Source organism: Diachasma alloeum, unplaced genomic scaffold, assembly GCF_001412515.2.
Source record: "Diachasma alloeum isolate Michigan unplaced genomic scaffold, Dall2.0 Dall_scaffold_00286, whole genome shotgun sequence".
Classification (NCBI taxonomy): Eukaryota; Metazoa; Arthropoda; class Insecta; order Hymenoptera; family Braconidae; genus Diachasma; species Diachasma alloeum.
Window position 1 is genome coordinate 1113846 of NW_021680425.1, and position 10268 is coordinate 1124113.

Genomic DNA, 10268 nt, shown 5'->3' on the forward strand with positions numbered 1-10268 from the left:
TACGCGCGCATATGGTTTTGCGTGTGGCGCTATAATATGATTTTTCATTTCGTTTTATTGTATTTAGAAAAAAAGAATAATATATATATATCCGAATAAACCGGTGACAAAAAACTTTACATTGGATTTTTTTATAATGGAATGAATACATGCCATAACTAACTAATCATGGAAAGAACGAGGTGGAATGTTTTTGGGGCGATTAGAAATGTCTGAGCAAAGCGGGAATTTTCTACTCGCAGTCAGTGGAAACGGTAAGTGTGATCAGACGGCAGTGGAAAAAGACACTGGGCTGTGATAAAGTAGATTTCACTGATCGTATTTGTACCGTTACCGACGGAAAGCAAATGCAAGAACAATGATGTTACCTCGAGGCGATAATTTAATTCCCTCGTGATCCACAATCACAACTCTTCGTCAATGCCGGAGTCAGTTGCTTCGTTTGATACACTTTATTCTCGATAAAAAACTAGTTTTGAACGATTAATTTTGTTGACGAAAGTTGAGATGCTGTTGTGGGGTAGTTTTGCCATCCACTGGTGAATTCTTTCGACGCGGACATATTCGCAAAGGAGTCTGTGGCTGCATTGGAGCAGTGGTTTTGAGGTTATCCGTCAGACACGAGTGTTTCTTTCAGAATTGAATTGTTTACTGGAAAAATGATTCCAAAGACTCTCATGCTCCGAAGTGCGACGTTGAACGCTGGTGTCCACAGGCTGTGCTCGAGGAGGTGTTACTCGACAGAAGTTCCGTCGAAGAACGAACCTTTCGACATAAGCTCTGCTGAGGAGACACCCAGGTACATCCAGACTCTGACAGAGGCGGACAAAGAGGAGCTCATGCAGAAGAGGTTGAAGTCGAACCTCAATGATTCTCATCGGAGGATCATACAGGGCGAGAGACCCTACGATGAGAACATGGCGTGGTTCCACGCCACTATTAGGTACAAGAGGAGGATGCTGGGCAGGTACGGGATGGCGGCGATGGATGGGCAGATTGGAGCCGCTTGGCCCACGGAGGAGGAGATTCAGGACAAAATACTGTGGGAGAGGACGGCCTATCCGAAGAGTATACAAGAGCGATGGAAGGAGATTGAGGATAAGAAGATCGAGGAGGAGAAGGGGATCAGACTCAGGTAAAGTTGAATTACGACGTGACGGCTTCGTCCATCCAGAAAATGGGATTTTTAATTATTAAATTGAGTCGGGGATGATGATGGTTTAATCGAAGTTGTTGTTATTTCTCAGACATTCCCTGTGTGTTTTAATTCAGGGGAGGTGAGGTAGAATGAACCCAATGGAATCGTTAATATCTGCGAAGGAAATTTCGTGGTGAAGCATAGATCGGCATCAATCATTAATTTTAGTAATTTAGGTTTACTTATCGTAAATGAAATTTGAAAATTAATATAATAATTGATAATTTAATTTTTCAATTATTGGTTGATAAAATAATTCGAAATTTGAAAATTTTAGTTGATGGTTATTTTTAAAAATCAAAAAATTGGTGAGTAATATTAACAATTGACTTATTGCAAATTTAACTGTAATTCAAAATTTCGATTATGCCGATGTCTGTTGTGAAGTCTGGGAAAATATTTTCAATAATTGTAAATTCCACTTTGAATGACAGATAAAAAATGTAAAACAAATTGCGGAAAAATGTAATGCAACGATTGGAAAAAATAGGCATAGATACACAGTTATAATAATTAATTTTAATTCTATTTTCTCAGTTAGTTTTGGCACAACTCTTTCAAACTGTTCCTATGATCGTTTTTAGGGGATGCAATTGTCATGCCTTATCTATCTCTCGCAATTCATCTGCGACATTTTAATCCAGTCACCAAATGCGGATACTCAATTTCAGAATATTTTTTGAGACACGTGTTCATCTCCAAAACAGTCAAACCAATAAATTCCATTGAAACTCTCGCTAATAATTCCCTCATTTTCCAGGGAAGAGACAATCACCAAAAACATGGCCATGGTAGGTAAATGGCAGAATGAGTTGAAGGCAAAACTAGCCAAAAAAGAGGCTGACGTAGTGGCTGCTAAAGAGCGCAAAGCACGTCTGGTTGAAGAAGTGAGAAGGCAATTCGGTTTTGCTATTGACCCACGTGACGAGAGATTCAAACAACTGTTGGAGCAGAAGGAGAAGGAGGACAAGAAACGCAAGAAGGAGGCTAAGAAGAAGGAGAGAGCTGCAAAATTCCTGGCTTCTATGATGGGACAAACAAAGGGGGATTCGGGAGAGGCTTCCCCATCAGCCGAAACCAAGGATTCCGAAGAACCAGTGCAGAAAAAGCCGGAGAAAGAAACGTAGAAACGATAACTGTACAAATGAAAGCATAAATTTAAATTTGTAAAATTAATACGACTGTTCTTTTCATTTATTCGTCTAACGATAAATCAATTGTCCTTTTCATTTCGAAAGCATAAGAGTCTTTGGGAAATTATAAATATATTTTTCCTCGACTAATACAAAAAACATGATGTCAATTCCATAAAGGCTATGAGATAAACGTCATAAATACGAAGAAAATTATAAGTTATCAGAGTTCACACATGCAAGTATTTTTGTTTTGTTTTTGTTTTTTTGCTCAAACACAGTATTTTAATTGCAGCATTCATTCTCAATACTTTCACGTGTTCTCTTACGATTCTAGTAGTTAAGGCACATTAATAGCCAATGTAATCAACTGTCAAGTATGTTAATCGTCGATTGTTCGTCTCCATCGATCCTGTCGACATCCCTATCAGCATTACCATTGACAACTTCCATATTCTGTAATTTTTTCTCATCGACAATTCGTAGAATTGAAAGCTCAGTTCTTCACCGAAGAGATGGTTGGGGGTAACGATTTCTGACTATGGCACGATGATGGAAGAAGTAAAAGGAGGTTCGGGAGGGGGTTCATCATCAACTGAGAAACCAGTGCAGAAAGAACTGCAGAAAAAACCGTAGAAATGATAACTGTATAAATTTCAATTTGTAAAATGAATACGATTGTTCTCATTTATTCATCTGACGATAAATCAATTGTCCTTTTCATTTCGAAAGCATGAGAGTATTTGAGAAATTGTAAATATTATATTTTTCTTCGACTAATACAAAAAACATGATTTCAATTCCATAAAGGCTATGAGATAAACGTGATAAATACGAAGGAAATTATAAGTTATCAGAGTTGACTCATGCAAGCATTTTTTTTTTGGTTTTTGTTTTTTTGCTCAAACGCAGTATCTTAATTGCAGCATTCATTCTCAATACTTTTACGTGTTCTCTTACGATTCTAGTAGTTAAGGCACATTAATAGCCAATGTAATCAACTGTCAAGTATGTTAATCGTCGATTGTTCGTCTCCATCGATCTTGTCGACATCCTTACCAGCATTACCATTGACAATTTCCATATTCTGTAGTTTTTTCTCATCGACAATTATCACACGAATACGACTTTTGTCCCGGTGTCAGGCTGACTGTAACTGAGAGGGGGATGTCAATTCGTAGAATTGAAAGCTCAGTTCTTCACCGAAGAGATGATCGGGGGTGATAATTTCTGACTCTGACATGTTTAGGCCGAGGGCCGCTGGATTCAGGTCGGTCACGAGGTAGCTCTCACCAATCAATCCACACTCTTCGGCTACTACTTCCTTGGCCACTGGGTTCAGAAAGTCTGCAAGAACGTTCCAACAGTCACGCTCTGTTCGGAGTCACATTTATTAGATTAATGAGATGAAATTTTCATTGTGATGTTGATTACTCGAGATATTGTATTCTAAATTAACAGGTATAAACATTTTCATATGAACCAAAATCTTATAATTTCTGGATGATGTACTATGAATAGGTATCCAGGTATTTTTTAGTTATGTAATGTTCATTCATCAAATTTTTCAATTGAATTACTTATGAAAATTAGAAAGAATTCGAAGATTCTCGTTGCAAAAATATGAGGAGATTTTTTTTCAATCTCTGAAAACATTATTTCTTTGCATGAAAAAATAATTTCCAAAGGCAGTTCGTAATTTTCCTTTTTCTTATAAAAAATAGACTTACATTCAGAATTAAAAAATATTTCCTACAGGTTGAAAATGGCTCATATTTCATATCAATCATATTTAAACCATCAAATCTTAATTAGGTTCAATAGAGCTTGAAATTAAGCTCTGATGTTCCGGTGCAAATCTTTAAGAAGATTTAAACAAAAAAAAAACTAACGAAAGTATGAATATCATTTAATGCATGAAAAGTCTCTCAAGTTAAGAAAATCATCCTCAAGACACTTTTGTCTGTGTTAAAGACATTTTCTTTGGTTCGAAAAATTAATTAGATGGAATATTGCAAGTAACATGATTGAAAAATTAATTCTTGATTGAAAAAAATGATTTCCTTCCACAAATGATGAATTTTAGTTTAGTTTCTACGGGAAATTATCTCTCCTTGATGATACCACTTAAAACCTCAAATCAAATCTATTACTCAAGGAAGAAGCCCCATCTGTCAGAAAGAAAACACCCTAAACAATTTTGAAAAATTAATTTCCACATGTGTAAATATTTAAATTCAGAAATGAAGAAATATGAAGACTTCATCATCAATCAGTAAATAAAAATTACCAGTTTCCTTGTCCCTGCAAGTCTGCTCAGCCTGTTGAATCTGTTGACTAGCATCCTGTGCATTATTCTGCACTGCCATTGGCATGAGGTATTGCACTTCAACCTCTCTTTTGATTCCGCTGAGAATCTGCTCAGCGCAGTGCTCCAGCGTAACAGAACCCACGCCGTTCTCCTCCGGTGATGGACAGATACTTGCTGTTGCCGCAGCTACTTCATCTATGACTACATTTTGTCTGGAGCGAACAAAAACGCTCAATTTATTCCCTGAACCCGTTGAAAAGAGCGGAGACTACTGGTAATTTTTGTAACACGTACCTCACTGTGTTATTGCTCCTGCGAGGGTAACTGCTCTCCGCAATATTCTTCAGAATTTGCTTTTGCGTTGGTACAGAAGTTATTTGCTGAGTGCTTAAGGCTCGTGGCCTGGCGTCACGATTGGCAATGGCCCACAAGTGTCCAGCTCCGTGAGGAGCTTTTGATCCCTTTCGAAAATGTGGATTTATCGATAAATTATGTCGCACGGAGTTTTTCCAACGATCGTCGTTGCTCTTGTAATATGGAAAGTGCTCTCTGTCAATGAGAATAAGATAATAACGTGAATGAACTTCTGATCAATGTGTGCACTGTTAAAAAAATTTGGCTGAATTTTCCGCAAAAAAAACTTGAATTCAATTTAAGGGGAAAGAGTCAAGGGAATTTAAATATTCTCTGAAAAATTCCAGTGGAAAATTTTGAAGAGCGTGTCATAAAGCTTTATAGCGTGTATCATAAAACGAGTCAACAAAATTTTTGTCAAGGCGTTTCGATTATTCCAAAAATTCAGTTATCTCCCTAAGAGTCGGAGATATTCCTCGAAAACTCAGCTAAAGGCTAAGTCGACTTTCAAGTCGCACCATTTCACTGGTTCGCTACTGGTTTGGAAAAACCTACCGCTCCATTCTTCAACAAGAAGTTGAGAGAAAAAGTGAACAGATTTTCATTTTTAGATATGAATTATCCTCTTGAAAATTATTGTATAGAATTTCTTGTGCATAAATTTTCACTTTTTTCCGCTCTATATTTTATATTTTTAGTTTCTCAACCAAAACTTGGAAGTTTCATTCCCAAGAATTCTCTCAGAATAATGACCATCTATTGATTAATTTCCATCAAATATCTATCCCAGAACTCACAACAAAGTTGCATAATTTTACAACAGAAATCAATCCAAAAAACTAATAGAATATCGCAAGGAAAATCCACAAAAAATTACAGCAAAACGACCTTCAAGTCAAATCAACTCGTTCAATTTCACCCCAACATTTCTCGATTTAAGGTACCGGTGCGTATGCAAGCAAAGTGGACCTGCAGACACCCGCCTTCGTAAAACCTCAGCCCCCGGTGACAGGCACGCACAAGCACCCCCTGTGACAAAAGACCGCCATCGAAGACCTCTTCCTCAATACTCCCATTTAAATCGCCCGAGTCTCCCTCGTCGCTAATCGTGCCATCTCGCTCCGGGGGAAAAATGTGTAATTCCAATAAAAATAATCAAGCCCACCCTCGAGAAAGCTAATTTACCTCCACCTGCTCACGTCACGGCGCGTTAACTGCCGCGCAATTTTCGTACGCCTGCTCATTGCCCTCTGCGTACGGCCAGAAAACAGTTTTGTCGGTGGTAAACGATACGTTTACACGCCCCAATGACCGTAAACATGACATCAAGTGAAATACAACCATTCGAAGCCCAAAAACACGTGAGAAAAAAATCCCTGACGAAAAAGTTATTCTTAAGTGGTCGAAGAAAATGAAATAAAAATTGAAAATTGGAATTTAAAAAATTTTAAAGAATCTGAAAATTTCGTTTTGTTCCGGGAGAAACAGGAGGGAAAAATAGGAGGGACAGCACAATTTTCGTAATTTCATGTGTCACAACATGAAACAGGAAATTTGTCAGTCTTCATTTCCTGGGGTCTTTTTAATGATTAAACTCATAATTTTTCTTGTTTAGAGCACTCAGTATATTTTCTTCCTCCTCCCAATTTCAAATTGTTTGTGTAACGGGAGAAAAGTCGAGGGACAGCACAATTTTCGTAACTTCATGAGTCACAACATGAAGCACAGGAAATTTGTCATTTTCTCGGAAATTCTTCAAATTTCAATTTTGAATTTTCTTTTCCAACTCTTTCGTGGGGTGTTTTTAATTTTCAATTTTCAAGTTTTAGTATTTTTGGTCTTATTTTTCTCTTTTTAAATGATTTAATTTATAATTTTTTTGTTTAGAGTTCTCAATAAAATTTTTCTTCTCCTAATTTCAAATTTTTTATTGTCCGAGGCCCCAATCCATGAATATTTTCCTGTTCTACAAATTTTCGATTTCGCCTAGTGGTTATTAATTAATCATTAAGATTCATTTTTTTCTCGATTTATTTTTTAAATAATGTCGAAAACCCCAGGCTTATCCAGACTTATCATTTCTCGGAATAATTCAAATAATTAGCCTTTACACCAGTATATCGGGCAGAATCCTCAGGTTCGACTTTCTTTCAAGTACATGCAAAGCCACTTTTACTTGGTTTTCGTGAAATAAAATAGATTCAACCACGCGTGGATGTGCGCTCGATTTTTGCAAAATACATAAACCCCTCCGACTTTTCGGGGGTAAAAATAAACGAAGAGAGGTCAAAAATGATTAAGGTATGAATATATATGTACGACTGCATAATCCCGAGCATTTTTATTACCTGGAAATAAATTTTCGAGTGGTTCAGAGATTTAGATAACCGTTGAAAATCCCAGAATCATACGAATGAAGGAGTAACCACGATCGAAGCCGAAAAAGCATAGACGGAGCACCACGGAAGCACGAACAGACGAGGGTAGGACGCGGTACCAGGTAGTACCGTGCATTTGGGGGCAGTGGTACCACTCTGTACCTATCCCAAACCCCCCCTTTCTCACCCCCACATTCCCACCAACACAGTCATCCAAACGTAAAATTCACGTTTGTCTTTTACGTGTACAGGTCCAGTAGAAAAATAAAATGAAAAATTTACAAACATGCACATTCCTCAGGACGACGGATATTTTGATTTTTACTTACGAAATCCACTGATATATCGCGGAGACCGTCAATTCCCCTCGTTCTTGGAGAGCGTGCTCTATTAATTCTGTGTAGGTGAAGGGGGGCTTCTTTGGACCGCCGTAGCGAGACGTCGAGAAATTTCGATTATCTGATGCATAGGAGGTTGATTGGGGCTGACGGCCAGGCGGGTTATGCTCGTTGTAATTGCCACGAATCTCGGTTACGTACGGGGCATTTGTGTCCACTCGATTGGTCCCGGTATTTCGATTTCTAGAGCCTGAGGGAGACACATTGCATGATGATGAAGTCAACGCCATTAATTCGATGTTAGTTTTAGAAAAATTTAAACTTTTTTCTACCTCTTATAATTTTTTGTAATGAGATGAAGAAAGGACTTAAACATTCCAGTAATAATCGACTCGAAATTTTAATTAATTTAAAAAAGGAAAGACAAATGTTTCAAACTTTTTCATCTTCCTTTGTATATCAATATGAAGAAACTCGTAAAAATTTTAATAATGAACAAAAAATGCTGTTCAAGCCTCTTATTGTTATAAAAAATAACAAAATTAAAAATTTCAATTTGCGTGTATTAAAATGAGAAAGTATAGAATTGAAAATTAATTTTAAAAAAAGGAAAAGAAATTTTTATACTTTTAGCATATTTTTTGTGCATCAAGATGAAGAAACTCATGAAATTTTCAGTAATAAATAACAAAACCATATACAACGCTTCTGTTTCTTCTAAAAATCAGCGAAGTTCTTGTGAATTTCGGTGGCAAGATATTGAAAAATATCTCCACGGAATGAATTACCATCAATTAAAAAAAAAGGCCCAAAGCATCTTTTCCTTCACCTGCATAATTATTACGCGGCTGTGGCGCAGGGGGTTTATCCTCTGGCGCTTCAATAAGCGAATCGAGCTTGAAATCCAAAAGCCACGAAAGATTTCCATTCTCCTGGTCCTCCGGCTGGCTACAAGACATCGATGATCCAGCACTCGACGTCTGTTGCTCCGAGGTGCACGTTTGCGTCAAATGTCCCGCATCCTCGACAGTTGGTTCCCAGTTATAAAGAATGGTGCCATAATTACCATCAATATTCCCCACGTCAGCGATACCCTGCACCCCCGAATTCCCGCTGATCGATGACGAAAGGTCAATCAGATCGGCACCCCCGAGGCTCGAGACGTCCCAGGTACCATCCACCACGAGCACCTCCAGTCTCGCCACCGGTCCTGACGTATCCTGTCCGGAATTCGCTGAAAAACCAGACGGATGCACCACCTGGGACATCCCCAATTCATCCTCCCCCATCGAGTGACACTTTTTCGTCGTCTGAAATTCCTCGCAAAAACTGTCAATATCCAAGTCCTCAAAGAGCTTTCGTTTAACTCTCACTGGATCCTCTTCGCGATTTGCCACATCACTCGCAGTCGACGACGGCCCAATCATCCTTAATCTCCAATATAATGAGATTCAATCCACTCCCCTCATTCAATTTTTCAAAATAATTCAAATTGCCGAAGCGAAGTCAATCCTCCCCCGAGATTCGCTCAGACTTCCGCCGAGAAATTTACCATTGCACTTGAAAAATCAGGATCTTCAAAATCCTTAATGATCGCAAACCTCAGTCTCTCGATTGTTGACGAATTGAATACCCAAGAAATCCTAATTATCCCGAAGAATTATCCCCAATTTTTTAGAGAAGCGTTCGGAGCTTCTGTGCAACTCGGTGATGGCCCGTCGTTTGTTTCGTATTTCGACTATTCTGCGCGACTTTCAGCGCGAGCTCTCGTCAGCGCCCCTCCCGCAAGATGTCGCCCAAGTGCCCCATTACCTGGCGCCCTCCCAACCGAACTAGCCCCTCCTGCGCAACATTACCAGCGTTGCATACTTTTTTAGGGGTGGGGGGCTCATTCGTACTTCATCCCCGACTGTGCATAGACTTGTGAAAAGTCAAAGGGAACAACTGTACATAAATTCAACTGTACATAATCACATCTCTCCACCATCCTTGCAGTCGGCCAAACAGTATCGGTAGAGTAGATATTGCATTCGTTTTATTTGGAGTCGATATTAATGGTGGATGACGCCATGTGTTCCACGATAGCGCAAATGATCGTCGCACAAGGTCGGCGATTCTACCGGGTGTCCACTGTTAATTACACGCATATGTATCCCAAATAGACTCTTTTGAATTAACACTGCGTAGCGCAGTCTCATTTGAATTGAGACATCAATCTAATATCATTGAATGGTTTAATAAAATTGAAAATGCAATCTAATATTGATGTCTCAATTCAAATGAGACTGCGCTACGCAGTGTCAATTCAAAAGAGCCTACTTGGGATACATACGCGTGTAATTAACAGTGGACACCCGCTAGAATCGCGGACCTTGTTCGACGATCATTTGTGCTATAGTGGGATACATGGCGCCATCCATAATTAATATCGACTGCAAATAAAACGAATGCAATTTCTACTCTATCGACACTGTTTGGCCGACTGCAAGGATGGTGGACAGATGTGGTTATGGACAGTTTTTTTATGTGCAGTTGAATTTATGTACAGTTGTTCCC

The 10268-nt window shown here is 38.7% G+C and overlaps 2 protein-coding genes across 2 annotated transcripts; one reads left to right on the forward strand and one right to left on the reverse strand.

Moving 5' to 3' along the window:
• Positions 1-411: 411 nt before the first annotated feature.
• Positions 412-2374, forward strand: LOC107038660 (growth arrest and DNA damage-inducible proteins-interacting protein 1). The gene is made up of 2 exons (XM_015257884.1): positions 412-1135; positions 1959-2374. Exons 1-2 carry the CDS (start codon positions 660-662, stop codon positions 2323-2325), a joined length of 843 nt encoding a protein of 280 aa, XP_015113370.1. The 5' UTR covers positions 412-659; the 3' UTR covers positions 2326-2374.
• Positions 2375-3457: 1083 nt separating this feature from the next.
• On the reverse strand, positions 3458-9139 carry LOC107038668. The gene is made up of 5 exons (XM_015257891.1): positions 8542-9139; positions 7704-7962; positions 4937-5191; positions 4622-4854; positions 3458-3705 (listed from the first exon to the last, which is right to left on the reverse strand). Exons 1-5 carry the CDS (start codon positions 9137-9139, stop codon positions 3473-3475), a joined length of 1578 nt encoding a protein of 525 aa, XP_015113377.1. The 3' UTR covers positions 3458-3472.
• Between the last annotated feature and the right edge of the window lie 1129 nt (positions 9140-10268).